General features: G+C 44.3%; 1 protein-coding gene across 3 annotated transcripts in view; it reads left to right on the forward strand.

The window, feature by feature from the left end:
* Positions 1–19,814, forward strand: part of LOC146197623 (segment polarity protein dishevelled homolog DVL-3-like) — a 49,144-nt gene that overhangs the window by 11,042 nt on the left and 18,288 nt on the right. For all 3 annotated transcript variants that reach the window (XM_084599526.1, XM_084599527.1, XM_084599528.1), the window contains exons 6-12: positions 1,128–1,239; positions 1,387–1,477; positions 7,258–7,327; positions 12,213–12,300; positions 15,397–15,525; positions 16,472–16,755; positions 17,996–18,130. In XM_084599526.1, the coding sequence (XP_084455652.1) occupies positions 1,128–1,239; positions 1,387–1,477; positions 7,258–7,327; positions 12,213–12,300; positions 15,397–15,525; positions 16,472–16,755; positions 17,996–18,130 (909 nt within the window). The remainder of the gene's footprint in view (positions 1–1,127; positions 1,240–1,386; positions 1,478–7,257; positions 7,328–12,212; positions 12,301–15,396; positions 15,526–16,471; positions 16,756–17,995; positions 18,131–19,814) is intronic.

Here is a 19,814-nt window from a genome sequence, read left to right on the forward strand (position 1 = left end):
GGAGATGTTCTCTCCTCGGCATAGCCGAAGATGCAGAGCATCTAGACTTAACTCAGAACAACTGACTGGTCCCTTGGGCTTGGTTTTAAGCCCTCGGGGTCCAGCCCCTACTTCAGAAATGTCCAATCGTCACGAACGTCAAGATTATTGGTTCATGGCTACATTCACAACAAAAGGAAATCTGCTCTCCACAGATACATGCACAAAAATGCCAAATTCATTACAAATTTTACAAAGGTGAAAAGAGTCCAGCTAAAAGCATTCGACTGCCAAATGGTGAGGAACGCCCATACCTTCGACAGTTCGAGTGTAACTTTCTTTCACTGCACGAAAAAAAAAAGAATGTAAACCACACAAAATTTCACCTGCTGCCTACATTCACCGTAAACCTTGCGCTTCTTAAGACCATAAAAGCTAAAGGGCAGCATTGTTTCCCATTGTGGACTGCCGCTATCTCGAACCCACCGCTTTTCCTAGAAATTTCAAAGTATGTGACCCTTGGCTTAGTAGGGGCACAAAGAAAAGAGCGCTCAAACGGTCCTGCTGCACGCACCTGTCTCTGTGAGTACGCCTCCTTTGCTTGCTGCTCGCCACCACAGCTTTCCCTGGCACCGGATGATACCTGTTTTTTTGGATGCAGTGTTTTCGTGAAGAGACCTGCGACGGTTGTGTCATGTTGGCTCTTGTGTCCAGCCTGTGACCACCCTCGCTGAGTGGCAGTCTCCATGGCACTCAGCACTCTAATAGCTTTTCATGCCTCATCTGGCAATAGGCAGTGCCTCTCTGTCTAGCTCCCATCAGCCTGATTTTATGCTACGAGTAAGATTGCCATGACACGCTGGGTGCATAGCCGCTTGCTTTTCCAAGCCTTCTGCACTAATCAACTGTGACCTCGTCGGTCCCTTACAGTTATTTTTGTGAGGACTCTTGTGAGAAACCTTATGAGCATGCAAAGTGTGACACTGTGTGTCACATGGTGGTTAATTAATACACTAAGGTAAAAAAATTGTGTGTATGCATCAGGGAGTTAAAGTTGCTTTATTATTTGTGCTTACAGCTACCATTTGAAATAGAACCCACTGAGCATTGTGCGGGAAATTGGGTGTGATTCTGTTTGTTTTCTGCAGCTGGTCGTTCCAATGGACATGCAGCAGCTAAGCCCGGGGCCGCCTCGGTACTAACCACAAGTGACATAGAGACCACAAGCTTCCTTGATTCAGAGGATGAGACTACAAGTCGGTATGTTCTGTCAGCCTAGCACAGTTCACAAAGCTCTGAAACAGGCACTTTAAGTTAAAATGCAAGCCTCATTGACCGGTGTACTTTTTGGCGAGACGTGCCTCACATTTACAACTTACTAACTCCTCTGCTGCTTTATCCTACCAGGATCTCGACGACTACAGAAGAGAGCAGCGTTTCGCGCATCTATGCGAGGCACCGACGTAGGCGACGCAAGAAGATGCCACCCATGAGCAGGGTAAGGAGACCTCTATCTCTTGTGCTTGCTTTGTGCATTATTGCCTAGTGTGTCAGTGTGTAGGCGATTTCGATTATTTGATGATGCGTAGATTAAATTCAGGATGCCTTTTTTTGCTGCTTTTGCAAACTGTTTATTAATAATTAAACTAATAAGTGATGTTACATGTGTCCATACATTGCGGAGTCCATCTTTCTTCTCCTCTCGGTCCTCTTCCTCCCCAGGGTTGCTCCTTCTTCTTCGTCAGGATGTCTAGACAACTCTTCTATTTTTTCCACTGAGCTTGCTCGCTGTGCATCGTGCGGTGGCGGCTCACTAACAATTGTAAGGTCAGTTTATTGAAAGTTCGGGCAAATGAACGAAACATGCCATATGATCGGGGTGTAAATTAAATAATCTTGCTCTATATTAATAGGATAGGTATATTGGAAGCAGTCAAGTGGGGAAACTCTGATTCGAATTTGGTACAAAAAGTGGCACAAAAGTATCAGCGAAAAGGTATTAAAAAATCGTGAAGGAAGAGGCCAAAATCACAGTTGCATTGTTTAGAGAAAGCTTGTATTCTGTTAGCTGTGATCTCTTTTTTTGTTTCCTCTCAACTGATTTTCATTTCCGGCAGACGGATGCATGAAAACTTATGTGATCAGAAAATTTTTTTTTATGAAATAGTTTAACGTTGGTTTGGCATGATGTAACCATTGCAGTATCAAGCACTCTTGACAACAGGTCTTTTATTGGGCTGGAAGAATCCTTGTTGTTGGATATCAGTTGTCAGTCCTTTTGAGCTGCCTAATGTAGCCGTACTGCTATAGTCAGATATGACTGAAAAAGGGAGCAGGTGTCCCTCAAAAGATATCAGCCCTTCAGCCAGTGCAGTTGAGTGACCCTCTTGATGCCGTGGCTGATCCATTTAAGCCGTGATGAACCTCCTTTTATTCGCCGTACCCTGCACTCCTAGTAGTAGCAGGTCCGAGGGGATTGTTCACGGGAATGGCATTGGCGTCAGGTAGAGGGCCTTTGATGGGCAAAAGCCACATTTGCATTTGCTTGAGTTGTATCCAACTGCAGCAGATTGGCTTCCATTGAGAAAGCATGGGGTAAATGCAGACAGAATAAACTTGCAAAAAGCATCTTAAAGGGGGAAGTGGCAATCAGATCGCTAAAATCACAAAGTTCAATTTAGGAAACCTACCTTTTCAGCATATACAGCACTCTTTCTTTGTTGTAATAAAATATTTCACTCAAAAACAAATTGTAAGGGCTCCGACTAAATGTATAGACAGCACAGTGTACATGGGCAATTTATGGTAGTTTAGAACTTTCGAACTTGTTTTCTCAAGGTTTGTTTTGAGCTTATCACCTTGCTCATGGAAAGCACAGCACCGCAATGAATGCATGGATTTGAAAGCCATTTGTTTTGTTGTAATCACTGACATATTCAGGCAGTCTCATATCTATGGTTTAGGCTCGCATTTTTTTAATAACTAGTAATTAGGCCGTAATGCATTCTAACCAGAAGAAAGTGCACACTATACCCTTTAAAAGGATAAAAGGATAGTTAAAGAGGATACCGGTAAGCTGTCTAAGGAGACGAAAGATTTGATTAAGAAACGGCAGAGTATGAAAGCTTCCAATCCAACAGACCAGATCGAATTGGCCGAGATATCAAAGCTAATCAATAAGCGCAAGGTAGCCGATATAAGGAAGTATAACATGGAGAAAATTGAGCATGCTGTAAAGAACGGGGGAAGCCTTAAAGCGGTAAAGAAGAAATTGGGCATAGGCAAAAACCAGATGTATGCGATAAGGGACAAGGCGGGCAACGTCATCACTAATATGGACAAGATAGTCAAAGTAGCCGAGGAGTTCTATACAGATCTCTACAGTAGCCAAAGTAGTCAGGACCGTAGTGAGATTGGCGGTAGGGAAAAACAGTCAGACGTTCCACCAGTGACGAAGGACGAGGTCAAGAAAGCACTAGAAACTATGAAAAGGGGGAAATCAGCTGGAGAGGATCAGATAACTACAGATTTGCTGAAGGACGGGGGGGATATCGTGCTAGAAAAACTGGCCACCCTGTATACGCAGTGCCTGGTGTCATCGACGGTACCGGAAGCATGGAAGAATGCAAACATTATCCTCATTCACAAGAAAGGGGACTCTAAGGACCTTAAAAATTACAGACCAATCAGCTTACTGTCTGTTACGTATAAGGTATTTACTAAGGTAATCGCCAATAGAATCAGGACAACCTTAGACTGCAATCAAGCAAAGGATCAAGCAGGGTTTCGGAAACGGTACTCTACTATCGATCATATCCATACCATCAATCAGGTGATAGAAAAATGCTCAGAATATAACCAGCCCTTATACATAGCATTCATTGATTACGAAAAAGCATTTGACTCAGTTGAAACCTCGGCGGTGATGCAGGCATTGCGAAATCAGGGGGTAGACGAGCCGTACGTGAAAGTGCTGGAAGATATATATAGTGGCTGCACAGCAACCATAGTTCTACATAAAGAAAGCAATAAAATCCCCATAAAGAAAGGTGTTAGGCAAGGAGACACAATCTCCCCAGTACTATTCACAGCTTGTTTAGAGGAAGTATTCAGAGACTTGGAATGGGAGCAGTTAGGGATAAGGGTAGATGGAGAATACCTCAGTAATCTGCGATTTGCTGATGACATTGCCTTGCTAAGCAACTCGGGGTATGAACTGCAAATAATGATTGATGACCTAGACAGAAAAAGTAGAATGGTAGGCTTGAAAATCAATATGCAGAAGACTAAGGTAATGTTCAACAGCCTCGGGAAGGAACAGCAGTTTACATTAGGTAGCGAAATACTGGAAATAGTAGGCGAATATGTCTACTTAGGACAGGTAGTAACTGCAGATCCAGACCATGAAAAGGAAATATCAAGAAGAATAAGATTGGGATGGAGCGCATTTGGCAAGCACTCGCAGATTATGACTAGCAGCTTACCGGTATCGCTCAAGAGGAAAGTGTACAACAGTTGCATCTTGCCTGTACTCACCTATGGGGCTGAAACGTGGAGGCTAACCAAGAGAGTTCTACTTAAGTTGAGGACAACCCAGAGGGCTATGGAACGAAAAATGGTAGGGGTAACGTTAAGAGATAGAAAGCGTGCAGAGTGGGTCAGAGAAATAACTCAAGTTAATGACATTCTAGTGGAAATTAAGAAGAAGAAATGGACATGGGCAGGACATGTAGTGCGAAGAGAGGATAACCGATGGTCGCTGAGAGTAACAAACTGGATTCCAAGGGAAGGAAAGCGTAGCAGGGGGAGGCAGAAAGTTAGGTGGGCGGATGAGATTCAGAAGTTCGCAGGGGTCAAGTGGATGCAGCTAGCACAGAACCGGGTTAAGTGGAGAAATATGGGAGAGGCCTTCGCCCTGCAGTGGGTATAATCAGGCTGATGATGATGATGATGATGATACCCTTTAAAGAAGAACACAGAAATTAAAAAAGGAATTGAGATTAAAGAATATTAATACCATATACAGACTCGTAGCCAATTTTGTTATGCTAGGCTTTCCATGGGCAGGCAACATGTGAATATGCAAAAGCTTAGATAAGATAAAAAGTACTGAAGATATCACTTTAAAACCTTATATCTGACAGTCCAATCTATTTTCAAGGGAGTGTACATTTGTATCGCTCCAAGTTGAAAAATAAGATTGCTTGTCTCAGGTTCCCTCATCACGGCTGCATTGGAGGCTACACTTTGTAGATTAGTAAGAAAGAAATCCATCAACGAATTAGCAATGAGGGGAAGGGCAGAAGAATTCAGGAATCGCTACAGAACAGATAAGCTTTAACCGAGGATGATGACCTTAGCGTAGAAGCAATCAACAATAATTTCAGAGATACCATTACTGAGTGCACGGTAGAAGTAGGTGGTAGGATAGTTAAGGAGGATACCAGTAAACTCTCTAAGGGGACAAAATATTTGATTAAGAAACGCCAAAGTCTGAAAGCTTCAAACCCAACAGACAGGATAGAACTGGCAGAGATATCAAAGCTAATCAATAAGTGTTAAGTGGCCAACGTTGGGAAGTATAACATGGGGAAAATTGAGCATGTTTTTAAGAAGGGGGCATCATTAAAGTGGTGAAGAGAAAATTGGACACAGGCAAAAATCAGATGTATACACTAAGGGACAAGGCGGGCAATGTCATCACGAATATGGACAGGATAGTCCCGCCAGTGAAGAAGGACGAGATTAAAAAAGCTTTAGAAACTATAAAAAGGGGGAAAGCAGCTAGGGAGGATCAGGTAACTACAGATTCGTTGAAGACCGGTGGGGATATCATGCTAGGAAAACTGGCTACCCTGTATACGCAATGCCTGGTGTCATCGACTGTACGGGAGTAATGGAAGAACACTAACATTATCTTAATTCATAAGAAAGGGGACGCTAAGGACTTGAAAGATTACTGGACAATCTTAGACTTCAATCAAACAAGAGATCAAGCAGGTTTTCGGAAAGGGTACTCTACTATCGATCATATCCGTACCATCTACCAGGTGATAGAAAAATGCTCGGAATATAACCAGCCCTTATACTACATAGCATGCATTGATTACGAGAAAGCATTTGACTCAAGAAACCTTCATGGTCATACAGGCATTGCGAAATTAGGGTGTAGACGAGCCATATGTGAAAGTACTGCAAGATATCTATAGCGGCTGCACAGCAACCATAGTTCTGCATGAAGAAAGTAATAAAATTCCCATAAAGAAAGGCGTTAGGCAAGGAGACACGATCTCCCCAGTACTTTTCACAGCTTGCTTAGAGGAAGTATTCAGAGACTTGGCATTGGAGAATTTTGGGATAAGGGTCGATGGAGAATACCTCAGTAATCTGCGATCCGCTGGTGGCATTGCCTTGCTAAGTAACTCAGAGGATGAACTGCAAAGAATGATTGATGACTTATACAGGAACAGCAGAAAAGTAGGCTTGAAAATCAATATGCAGAAGAATAAGGTAAATTTTAACAGCCTAGGAAAAGAACAGCAGTTAACAGTAGGTAGCGAAGCACTGGAAGTGATAGGCAAATATGTCTACTTTGGACAGGTAGTAACTGCAGATCCATATCATGAAAGGGAAATAACTAGGAGAATAAGATTGAAATGGAGCGCATTTGGCAAGTATTCGCTGGTTATGACTAGCAGCTTAGCGGTATCGCTCAAGGGGAAAGTATCTTACCTGTACTCACGTATGGGGCTGAAATGTGGAGGCTAACAGAAAGGGTTCTACTTAAGTTGAGGACAGTGCAGAGGGCTATAGAACGAAAAATGGTAGGTGTAACGTAAGAGATAGAAAGCGCGCAGAGTGGGTCAGAGAAATAACTCAAGTTACTGACATTCTAGTGGAAATCTAAAAGAAGAAATGGGCATGGGCAGTAATGCGTAGAGAGGACAACCGATGGTCGCTTAGGCTAACAAATTGGATTCCAAGGGAAGGAAAGCGTAGCAGGGGGCAGCAGAAAGTTAGATGGGCAGATGAGGTTAAGAAGTTTGCAGGGGTAAAGTGGGTGCAGCTAGCACAGGACTGGGTTAATTGGAGGAGTATAGGAGAGGCCTTCACCCTGCGGAGGGTATAGTCTGGCTGAAGATGAAGATGATGATGCTGATACTTTGTAGTGATTATTTTTAGGCAAGGATGGCTTTGTGTGAGCTTGCACCTTTCATTTTTGACTCAGTATAACACAGATATTTCATCCCCTAATGAATCTGCCTTTTTTTTTTTCAGACGTCCTCCATTAGTAGCATCACCGACAGCACACTGTCACTAAACATCATCACAGTCACGCTGAACCTAGGTAAGTGCAGTGTCAGCCTTTGGCACTTGTACAATCCGCCTTTTGCGCGAGTTTTCTGCGCATGCGCGAAGTCGTAGCGGCGACCGATGGAAACACATTGAGCGGCGTCGACGGCGTTTCTCGGCGCCGCCAGTGCACGGGGGCTGGCGGCACCGGGCGGCATGGTGGCCGTCACAGGCTTGGCAAAGCGATGCCAACCACATCTGCCGCGTACGGTTGCCACTCTCTAAGCGCGCCAAGATGCAAGACGCGGTTTTTCAGGTTTCCTTCGCCGAGCCGCGGCCAACAACGATGTGAAGCTACAATTATGGCCACCAAGCGTCAAGATGTGAATGGCCGACCTTAGCTACCTACTGCGTACTCTCGACTGTGCGAAAAACACTTCGTTGCAGGTATGTATGCATCTAAAGGAAATGTGCATAATGAAAAGTATCTACCGGAGTTTGCACCAAGCCTGTAACCCACCAGTGATAGCCGCGATGAGCATTTGTCCGGCGCGTCTGATGGCGACGTATTTTGTCGTTTGTTTTCTTTATGTGCGAAGGGGCCGGGTAGCGCAGATATCACAGGTGGCTGTGTGCGCTAGACCGTAATATTTAGCATGTTTTATCGCGACTGCCGCCTGACTAAAAAGAAAAGAAAAATTGGGCGTTTGTTGTGATGCACCGCCGTTCGCAAGCCGAGTGGTTGAGCTGGTCATGAGGCTCGCGAACGGCAGTACATTAAAACGCCGTATTTTTTTTTTCTTGTTAGGCAGTCACGATAAAACATGCTAAATATTACGGCCTAGCGCACAGAGCCGCCTGTGATATCTAAGCTACCTAGCCCTTTCGCACATAATGAAAAGAAAGGACAAAATACATCGCATTCAGGCCCTGGCGCAACTAAAGCAACCACGCACCGAAAAAATCCTCATTGCAGCTATCCCTGGTGCGCTACAGCCTGGGTGAAAACTCCAGTAGGTACATTTCATCATGCATATTTCGTTTAGATGCATACATACCTGTAGTATCTGTGTTTTTGCCGCTCGGAGCATATGACGCACTTGACACTCTTGCACAACGCACAGTATTTTTTTTTTAATTAAAGGCTCGCCTTCGTGCACGCCAAAGCATCCGGATTTTGTTCCTTTGGTGTACGCAATCAGATGCACTTCGTTAGGGAGCTTGATAATCGTCGTCTACGTCCAACCGTTTGCACCGGCAAGGAAACCGCCCGGTACAATAAATGAGTCTCCTGGAGGGTTCATGCTCGTTCACTTGCAGAGTGGATCGCTCTGGACGTAGAACAGGGTTGGTTCCTGACCGAGATGCGCATCCGATATGTAGGAGATTCACATGCGTCACCAAGTTGTTGATTCCGCAGAAATCGCGGCGGAGGCAGAAATGAACGTTGGAGATCCTTTCACAACAGAATGACCATTCTCTGCGCACCGAGAACCTTTTCACCACTGCGACCACATCCGTTCTGACTCCTGAGGCCAGAAACCGGCTACAGCTCTGAATCATCCATTGCCAGAAAAATGCAGCGCGTTTCCTGCAGGTGTGCATTCCGGCCGGGACAATGCCCTTTTCACGGGGTGTGTATATGTGCCTCTTTGCCGATCTTCGTGGATGAAATCCTATAGCTGCACGGTTGTCGATGACGCGAGGAGGAAGCGACGCCCATTGCACCATGCCGGCGCCGCGGTGACCGCATTGTGCTCGGTAACTCAAGACACCCCGCGCATATGCACCGCTCAAAGTCACAGGAGACGATTCCACCTAGCTCTGCAGCATCAACAAACCCCTGGCTGCTTTGCCCTTTGAGATCCCTCTCTCTCTCTCTCTCTCTCTCTCTGCCCCCACGCTCTCCTGTCTGCCGAAAACCTGCACGCTGAGAGCGTCTCATTCTGTCACGTCGAACACGGCCCGCGCTACACGCTCTTACAATACGAAGATAGCATATGCGTACGTGCGTTATGAGTGGATTGTGAAAAAGCTCTACCTTCCCCCATACTGCGTGAACATGATGTTCTGCAATCACTGTCACTACTTTCCGCTCCGAGGCCAAAAAAGGGGGGAAGCTTTCGCTTTCTACCAGCGTTGGCGTGGCTATTTCGTATGGTGCGCTTTCGCGTCGTCTGCTACACTGCCGCTCAATGTGTTTCCTGCCCGCTCCCGCATGATGGCGCCACATCCTCGCGCAAAAGGCGGATTCTGAATGCGCAAAAAGTAGAGCAGAAGGCTGCTAGCATCACTTTGGTTGAAGAAGGCACATGCATAGTGACTATCGAGGTTTTTCTGAAAGCAAAGAGTGGCAAATACGTGCTCACGAACACATACGCAAGGAAAAAGATATGAGTAAGAGGGGACATGGGTCTTAAAGATAATTTTGTTATTTACTGCACAAATTTAGACTTCACAGAATTGGTAAGCTTTTTCTGCTAATTTGAAATAGGCAAAAATGTTCCTCCTAGGGTAATTAGTTCTTAAGATATTAGAGAACTATTGCTATTGTCTGCTCAAGCAATAGGAAAAAAAGATCGTCAACAGAAATCAATTTTTAATACAGAGGTATATACTATAAAGTGAAAGGAATGTAGTGTTGGTAGCACATTTTTTATTTTCACCTGTAAATTATTTTGTATATTTTTTTGAAATTCATATATAGTTGCCATGGCTGTGAGCGCCAAATTCAGTGGGCTGCTAATTGTCTAATATTAACTCAATTTAAAACTGCTTCCAACACTGCGTTCCTTGCATCTTGTTGTATCTACCTGTATGTTAAAAATAAGTTTCTGATGAGCATTCTTTCTCTATTGTTTCAGTACGCAATAGCAATAATCTTCTACTGCCCCTAGAACTAATTGTCCTAGAAGGGAAATTTTTGAATATTTTAAATTACCAGAAAAAGACCTAACAATTCTGTTTGGCTTCACAGAACTCGGGCAGTAAATAATGAACCAAGTTTTAAGACCCACGTCCCCCTAACAACTTGGTTATGCAGTGGTTTTCTAATTTACTGCTCTACTTTTGCTGCTTGCATTCCTGCGGTAACATTCTAGATTAAAGTATTTTTTTTTTTTGAACTAAGGGCTGCTTAAAACGCATTTTCTCACATTCTGGGCCAAAGGAGCTTTTGATCCTCGTTGAACTAGATGTGCATTGATCTTTTCTTTCAAGTGTATTTGAGGCAAGCAAACGTTACGCAGACCATTTTGAAGCGCAATATGTTTTTTATTGTGGGCAAATAATGTTTACGTCTGCTGTCAGTGGTGATATTCATGAGCAGTTATTCTCGTGAAAGGCAAAAAATGTTTGGTATGCTTTTGTTTTATTTTTCCTTAGTATCAATCACTTCTATGGTTATTACCTTTATCACTTGTTATGAGGTTATTGCAGTTGTTGTTAGACATGTTTCTTTTTAATGAATAGTGTTTGTGTAACATGTACCGTAGAATCTTGGAGATGTAATCATAGTTGATACCAGTGTAGTTATGGTAATGAATTTATAGAATTTCTTGTCTGAAGTAAACTGTGTTAAGTGTGCAGAATTTCGGGTGACCACTTGGTACGAGCACAGAAGCATCAGCATGAGGCTTTTATTCGTTTTTGGTCATTGAATCTCGAGTAATGTGAATATTTTTAAAGGATATGTCGATGGCAGGATATAGGGCAATGCAAGGTTGTCTGCAGAGGTCAATTTGCTTCGGAGTAAGGTCACCCGCAACAGTAAATAACTGCCTGCATACCTGAATTGCACGAATGACCATCCGGTGAGCGACACACAACACAGAGAAAAAGGCAGGTGGCTAGGCCTGCTAGGCTGCTGCATATTAAACCGCAGCTTTGTCGGGGAGCTAGGAGTCGGCTCTAGATATGGTGTAGTGATGATAGCTACTGTCCTTTGGACATACACACAAGAAGGGCTGTTCCTGTATTATGTGCGTTATTCTGAAATATGTGCTATATTGAAATTCGTAGTTCTGAAATATTTTTACATCGAAAGTACTGTAAATTTAGTGGGGATTTTTAAAGTATTCGTAATGCTGAAAATTTCGTTAATGTGGTGTTCATAATAAGAATTGACTGTAGTGCTTTGTTTTACACCGTCAAGAACGTCGAAAAATTGCCCCAAATCGTAAGTTCTTGCGTGGACATTTTCATAGTGCAGTACAGTAGCAGTTGTGCCTCTTCACAAATGGCTCTGCTGGGTTTTGAGGTCCTCGCAACACGATTGTTCAATGTGCTTACTGAAAGAGCAGAAGAAGCACATGGATGCAAAAGAGAGACATATGCGTAGACATTAGAACGTTGTGAATGGCTTTTGTGTGCACCTGATGGCAGTGGTGGGTGGTATGAATTTAAGAGAAGTGAAACTGAAACTATGTTGCGGTTTTCTGTTTTGGCAGAAAGGGAATTTTCACCATCGCCACGCCTGCCATAGCATGCACACCCTGTTCTATGCAGTTATCATTGGGAAGTGTACGTAGATGGTTGCTGGCTTCTCTGGTTGTACCTCGATGTCACCCTTCATCCAAATGAACTGATGCGAGCCTGCTATATCTGAACTAATGGGCATCCGATGCCATAGACATAATGGGCGTCAACCGGGACTATAAGTGCAAGAATAGTTTTGCATCACATCATGCAATGACTTGTGCATTTTTTTTCGTCTTCCTACTGTTAAATTGATCATATCTATGCTGGTGGAAACGTAGGCTCATGCTGTTGCACATTGCTGATGTAAGCAGTTTATTTCCAGAAGCCACGAACTGTCTTGGAATGGGAACACAATCGGGGTAGCATGGCTGGAATAGTTAACAGTGCGACACTTTTGCATATTGCACTTTTTGTTACTAGTGCAGTCTTTTTTTCCTCATGTCTGTGTGCTATGTTTTCAGACACAGTCAACTTCCTAGGCATCAGCATTGTAGGCCAGTCGAACAAAGGAGGAGACGGAGGCATCTATGTGGGCTCCATCATGAAAGGGTGAGTGCAGTTTAACTTTTCTGCAGGCTACTTTCTCTTGTGTTGCGAAGGGCAAACTGCATTCAGCAGTGACAGAGGAAAAAACCAGAACCAGCAGTGAGAGGAGCTGGCATAGGATTCTCATCTTATTTCTGATGTGCAGAATTATTTACTCTTGAAACAGACGGCCGCTCTCTTCAAAGCACCATTGCTTCCGATGTGGCTCACATTGAAACAAAGTGGCCCGGGCACCTTGAGGCAATGCTTGGCACGGCCTGCCACTTTGCTTCAGTGCTGGGCCAGGTCGGATGCATTGGAGCTGTGAACAAAGCGACCACCCGCTTGAATGTTCACACTAGCAGTGGACGACCCTGTACTTATGCTGGTGCCTGTCTGCGTTAGTTGAAAAATCCTCAGTTCTCCAAAAACACAATACAGTGAAACCTCATTATAACGAACGGTTAAAAAATCGGAAAATAGTTCGCTCTATCCATAATTCGTAATATAAAATTTCGTAAAAAATACGCGCAAGAGCAGCGAAATTCAATCAGAGAAGGCACAGCAACTCGGAGGGTGCCTACTTGGGTCACGTCCATTTATTTACGCGCAAAGAACTGCGTTATCGCGGCCTGCTTTTTTGTGTTGATCGCATTTTGTTTCACGCCCTGTTTCACAGTTTGCAAACACTCAACAAGGGCAAACCCACTGCTCTCAATAGCACTGCAGTGGCGGCGCAGTAAATCCAATGCAGCAAGCGCTTCTTGTGAAGTCTGAATGTTCTCATCATCTGCAGGGTCAGCCTGAGCTTCGTCTGCGGGATGTTCAGAAACTTCCACAGCGATTTCGGCGTCCGTCAGTACAGCCGTGGTCGCCACGATGTCGTCGCCGCTTACAAAGTCCTCTACACTCATTATTGCGGGCATTTCACCAACAAAACACGAAAAATCGAGCTCGCAGAGCTCTGCTCCTGCTTCGTCGGGATCGTCCCCATCGTCACTTGATGCGCGGACCTCTGCTGGAACAAACCCTGCGTGCCAAAAGCAGTTGGCAATCGTTTCGCCTTTCACGCTGTCCGATGCCGCTTCAATGCTCCCAGCAAGTCGATCTTCAAGTCCTGCTTCATAAGAAGCTTCACGAGAAGAGTGTTAATCAATCTCCTCTTGTAAACTGCCTTGAAGGCCCCTATTTTATCTTGAGCTTGGTCTCAAGATAAAATCAGATAAACGTCAGTGCTGCTCTTTTTTTCACGTTCACCGCCATCACAGCACTATGCACACTCGCGCACCACACTCGACACGACGACCGACGCAGCCACCGCTGAACACTACGGCGGCCACGCCGCGACGCCGCTGCTAACACTAAAAACGCGAAAGACGCAAAAACCAAAAAGGCAAAAGCAACATTCAATCACGCCGCTGTCAGCGATTGTGAGATGCGAACGATTTCTTATGGCCTCCGAGATCACCTCCGCGCTCACAAACAGGCACGCGGGCTGATCTCGGAGGCCATGGATTTCTTGGGCTGTCACCTCCCAATGCCGTCGTGGCATCTGTGGCGCTGTCAGCGCCTGCGAGGTAGTCCTGAACGTTTGCTGCGCCGCACAACACATATGTAGTGCAAGGAAGCCTGCCTCCTGCTATTAAAGTGAGGTAGTGCTTGGCGTCACGAAGTTCGTAATATCCGTTTTATGCCGAACCGCGTTCGCTATGGGAAGTTAAAAATACCTGTGTTTGACAAAATAATTTCGGAAGAGTTCGATATATTCAATAATTCGTAATATGCATGTTCGTTATATCGAGGTATGACTGTACTGTCGAACTTGAATATATTGAACTCGAAGGGGGTTGCAAAGTTATCTATATATAAGTCAATAAATTCCATATACTATATTAAAAAAGTTGTAACAAAAAGCTTATTTATCATCCAGATGCAATAATATTTTATACCTGGGTTGCATGCAGTCTGCTAGCATGCTTGAAAGGCACCACTCGCTAGGTGTTGCTAGGATTAATATGCTTCGCGTCGAAGCCACAGCAGATGCTGCTTTGGAACTAGCCACAGCCTGTCATAGGATGTCTAATCAGTTGTCGTATTGTGGGTATAATACCTAACAGTTCACAGAATTGAAGGTACTGTTGTCTTCATCACGTATTAATGATGTTACACGAAGAATGCGTACAAAAGGCTAAAGGCCACACTCAAGCACAGCCCACATTTATCTCAGCATGCCACTAATGGCTGACTAATAGCGACTAATGGCCAAGGCCATGCAGCCAACACATCTTCACTCACGAAAGTGAATCAAAGAGTGCCATTAAGAGAAATGTCATTTGCATGGCATTTCTCAAAGGGACATTCAGTGAGTTCAATATAGCCAACAATTCAGCATGTCAGGGTTCAACATTTCTGGGCTCAGCTGTAGCGCAGGAAACATTCTTAGTAAGTTGCTTGTGTTATGTTAGGATGTAAAATCAAATAAATCTGTTTTATTTGCTCTCACACTCAAGTTGTGTTTTTGTTTTTTTGAGAACCATAATCGTTTCACATTGAGACAAGTGTAACAATCATCACTGTATGATTCAGAACTGTTGAAATGTGTAAGACAGTCTCTAAACCAAAATTAGATTAAGTACACGTAATGGGTAAGAAAAAAGGAAGGTAATTACCAATGGCAATTGTGTCCTTGCTTCTTGAACTAAAAAAAAAAATGTGGTTTAGCCCTGGTTAACCCTAGTTAAATTGTGAAAGCAACGGCGCGGCGGAAGCTCCTTTTGCCTGCTACATTATTCCTTTATTACGCCCTATCCGTGTAAGGTGCTACATTATTGGGGACGCTTACGCTCATCCTTTAAGAGCATGACGCCAGAGCTTATGCTACCAGCCCACATATAAATTAGAAGGGTTCAGTGCTGCTGAACCGAATGTGGTGCGAAAGCATTAGCTGCAGGTGACCGAGCGCTCTTCGTCATCTTCTTCGTCTTCTTCTTCTTCGTCTCAGTCTTCTTTACGGCTGTTCAAGGTCAAACGTGGCCCTTCCCGGGACTATGTGACGGGATGAAACCTGCCGTAGTATTGCTATCGCAATAAAACATGATGAGTACTTCTTGTGGTTTGCAGAGGTGCTGTTGCCTTGGATGGTCGTATCGAGCCGGGTGACATGATCCTCCAAGTTAATGACATCAACTTTGAGAACATGAGTAATGACGATGCTGTCCGGGTGCTTCGTGAGACCGTCCAAAAGCCTGGGTGAGCATTCAATGAATTTATAGCATTTTATCTATTGGAAACTTAAATGGCCCTTTTCTGCTGACTGTTTTTGTTTACTTCATGGTATTGGATACTGACAGACACATTACTGCCTTCTCGTTTTCTCCTGCTGACACTTGCGGGCAGTTGGTTGTCTCCTAGTTGTCTTTCGTTGTCTGTCTTGCTACACTGAATGCCACACAGAAATAGAAAAGTCAACTCACAACGTGCTCACACCGTCAGCACCAAAAGAAAATAAATTCTGGCACAGGATATCATGACCCCATGCTGTAAAAATGCAGGACTGCAGTACGAAAACTTCTGAGGTTTGATTCAAGCTGGTTTGAACTCCAACAATATGGCTTTCATATGGTAGAACCTACATATGAGACTCTTAAAACTCACGGTGGGCTCTCAAAAATCATCTTTTGGACCTTAAATTGCCAAAATCTTGCTTATGAACGCAAATAATTGCTGTAGTGAAGCCAAGGCTACTTTTTAAGTTCTTATCAACAGCTAGAATATTGAGCAGCACTAAACTTTTTTTTTTGAGCCCCAAAAAGTTTCGATTGCTCCACTGGTTTGGTATTTTGAAACATTGAGACAAGAGTTCTACCCTGAAGTCATTGGAATCCCATTGTTGCTAATGCCTTTTACTGCTCACCACCTAGTCTGTATTGCTTTCCCTTATTTCCAGAGTACCAACATGACAAAAGTGTGTCTTTGCAGCGATGTTGAAACATGCAATAGAAGTAGCTAAGTGAACCGAGGCTGGTTGTTACCTAGGAAACGTGTACTTAAGTAGCACATTTAGAAAGCAGGCATGCATCGATTCTCCAGTTCAAAAAGAAAAAAAATGAGTGACACCAATATAGATGTCCCCCTTTATGCGGGTCATGGTCAAGCACTCTGGTGTGCTGTTCTTGACACCCACTGCTCCTTGCAGACCCATCAAGCTAGTGGTGGCCAAATGCTGGGACCCAAACCCCAAGGGCTACTTCACCATCCCACGCACGGAGCCTGTGCGCCCCATCGACCCGGGGGCCTGGGTGGCCCATACCGAGGCCGCGCGAGGCTCCTCTTCGGCTGTGGGCCACTCGCGCCTGTCGTTGGCCCCAGGGCCCTCCCTGCGCCAGCCGCTTCTCTATGATGGGCCTCTGAGGCCGCCTTCAGTCTCTACCCTCACCTCCACGTCCTCCTCAGTCACTTCATCTGTGCCTGAGTCCGAGAGTGAGTACCTGCTGCCTTAAAACCAAAGTAACCTAACCTAACTTGAGCACACAATGCTCATTTTGCAATGGAAACTATTATTAAGAGCATATTTGTTTGTTGGCATAACATGAAGGACAGACAGGGAAGGGGCGGGTGACAGTTATTGTGGCATTATGGATATTTTTGGCATCCTTCATATGCGGGGGCATGAATTAGTTCATGTGCCATTCGCGCCTGTGCGTATAGAGGGTACCAAGCAGTGGTGCAGCATATGGCGCATTCAGAAGGGGCACTCAGAATCCCAAACAGATAGTTTTAGCACACCTGGGGCTGAATTACACATCACATCGCAGATACTGTTACAAATCTGCCTGAAACTAATCGCCTAGCCCCACTCATATTGGTCGATTCTGACCGGTGACCCATCACCAGTAGGACCGAGGGCTGATTGACTGGCTTGTGATAGTTTTTGTAATGTGATCATTGTGTAATTTGGCTCCTGTACTGCTAGTATGGCCAATATGGTAATGTGTCGGCATTGCTTCTTTGCCATATTTGCTTAGCCGCATTTGCCTTGTTATTAGTCTGGTTTTTGCATGCTGAACTCTTCTCTCACATGTTGCATGGGCGTGGTAACCAGCAGTCAATATTTTATTATTATTATTATTATTATTATTATTATTATTATTATTATTATTATTATTATCATTATTATTATTATTATTATTATTATTATTATTATTATTATTATTATTATTATTATTATTATTATTATTATTATTACACAGCCACCCTGTGCATATGCCATTCTCATATTGAGGACAATCTTTCATGAACTCTCTAGGGGACACCACATCTTGTGAAGAAGGTCAATTCTTTGCTGGGAGCATGAGCTGGATTCACATGGCTTTCAACATTGACTGCATTCACGCCTTCGTCAGCCAACGATAGCTATGGAATCTGCACCTGCATTCTCTCGTGTTTGAGTAGCTGTTGGTGATTCTAAAATTTTTCATGCATCTGTTGAGTGTAAAATTTGTAAAATGCTGAAAGATGGCGTTTTGCTGATCATTCTAGGAGTAGATTTAAACAAACATTGCTCGGTTTTCTTTTTTTTTTTTTTATTTATGACATAAAGGCACTCTTGTGTACAATTTCTGCTACATACCTGTCATGGTGTAACATGGTGTATAGTTGAAAGCAAGTCAGATTGCTCTGTTTTATGCTGAGCTCTGACCAGGGGCAACGTTCCATGCAGGGCAACTACAGGAGCCACCTTTGACTGTGGAAACTGACATGGAGACCATTGTGAAGGCCATGGCTGCTCCCGATTCAGGCCTGGATGTGCGAGATCGCATGTGGCTCAAGATCACCATCCCAAAGGCCTTCATAGGTCAGCAGTTGTGGGAAAAGATTACTAAAAGAGCACTTAGTGGCCAACATGTCTTTGCATGTAACTAAACACGGTAGCATGGGTTGTTAACTCGACCCCGCGTCAATTCAGGAAGTCAGACAATTTGAACTAGGAGTGCGATTCTGGCCGGCAGCCATTTAAGTCTATGGTGCTAGACATTCGTTAATTTGAACAATGGACAAGGCTCGCACCGGTTTATCCAGAGAGGGCGTCACATCGTTCGTTAATTTGAACAATGGACAAGGCTCGCACCGGTTTATCCAGAGAGGGCGTCACATCGGGTGCGACGTGCGAGGCTAGCGATCGCCCAAGACTTCTCAAAACTTGAAACGCATCAAACAGATGCTTGCGCACCCCAGGTGTGCATGCTGTGGCAGGTGAAACAAAAATCGGAAGTCTCCCATTGCTACTGTATTGTCCAGCTGAATAGTTTTCTTCACTTTTCTTAAATTCATACCTTCTTGTTGCTGTCATTGGGCACGCCTACACATATTTTTCTCTTTTTCATCCATGGGCTTCCTCTGCTCTTCGAATACGCTGAACTGTTGTGTTTTGAAGACTGCTGTGCGATCAAGCATCTTCAAAACGGAATAGAATGGACTGTGTGGGGACACATTCTCAAAACACAGCAAGACCACTGCTACTGTGTTGCAGTGCGAAAAATATTGCGGAGAAACTTAATGATTATGGAGCTACTCTTCGACATTCCTGACAGTGTGCGCAATCCAAAGCACTTGACGAAATCGCTGTTGACAAATTTTCTACCCCGCCGTTGTGGTGCAGTGGTTAGGGCGCTCAACTACAGTGGAACTCCATTCATGCATTTTTCGCTAGACCATGGAGAAAAAAACGGAACAGCTTGGAAAACACAACAATGAGGAAAGTTCTGAAAGTGAATGAAAACAGTGTAGCTTTGATTTGAAACTATTTATTAAGCTTAAAAACAAAAAACTTTAAAAAATCGAGAGTGGTGGATTGCCATTTATTTTGCTCACTGAAAACCACCATGTGTTTCTGAACAGCCTGGAAGAGCGTATTGGTGTCAGCGTTGATTTGAGGTGTGACATACCTGCGGAGGATGTACAGAGCTGCGACGACTTCTCCAAAGCTCGGTCCTGTCAACCTCTCGGAATCAAGCAGCTCATGCTCCTCGTCATTAAAGTCAGCAGCGTCATTTGTGACCTAATTAGCAACGATCTCAGCAATGCTCTTGCACCCTGATGTCACGGCGGCGGCATCCACGGCGACGTAGTCGTCATATGTGACTCCTGTGGGCACCCAGCGCTTTCATAGCCTCAGCTAGCTTTTGATCACAAGATGCTACTTCTGACTCTTCAGCCTCTGTGACAGTTCCCAATTCCCCACCTATGCACAAGCCACACAGAGCGAAGCAGTGCTGTGCTGTTGACGCGCTCGCTGCAGTCCATGCTGAAGCAACTTGGTGCATAGCGTCAAGTACTGAAGTGGCCATAGGTTGCTGCCAGTGATTAGTCCATCCGAGACAGTTCTTCACAATGCATTTCTTGCAGGCATGTTTTAAGTTCATTATTATGCCAGCATCCAACGGCTGCAAATGGCTTGTAGTGTTAGATGGGAAGAACACAAGGTTCATGTTCTGAAGAAACAGCGGGTCTTTCGGGTGGGCAGCACAATTGTCCAGAAA

This window comes from Amblyomma maculatum, chromosome 3 (genome assembly GCF_055883805.1).
Source record: "Amblyomma maculatum isolate TAMU_Amacu chromosome 3, ASM5588380v1, whole genome shotgun sequence".
Taxonomy (NCBI): Eukaryota; Metazoa; Arthropoda; class Arachnida; order Ixodida; family Ixodidae; genus Amblyomma; species Amblyomma maculatum.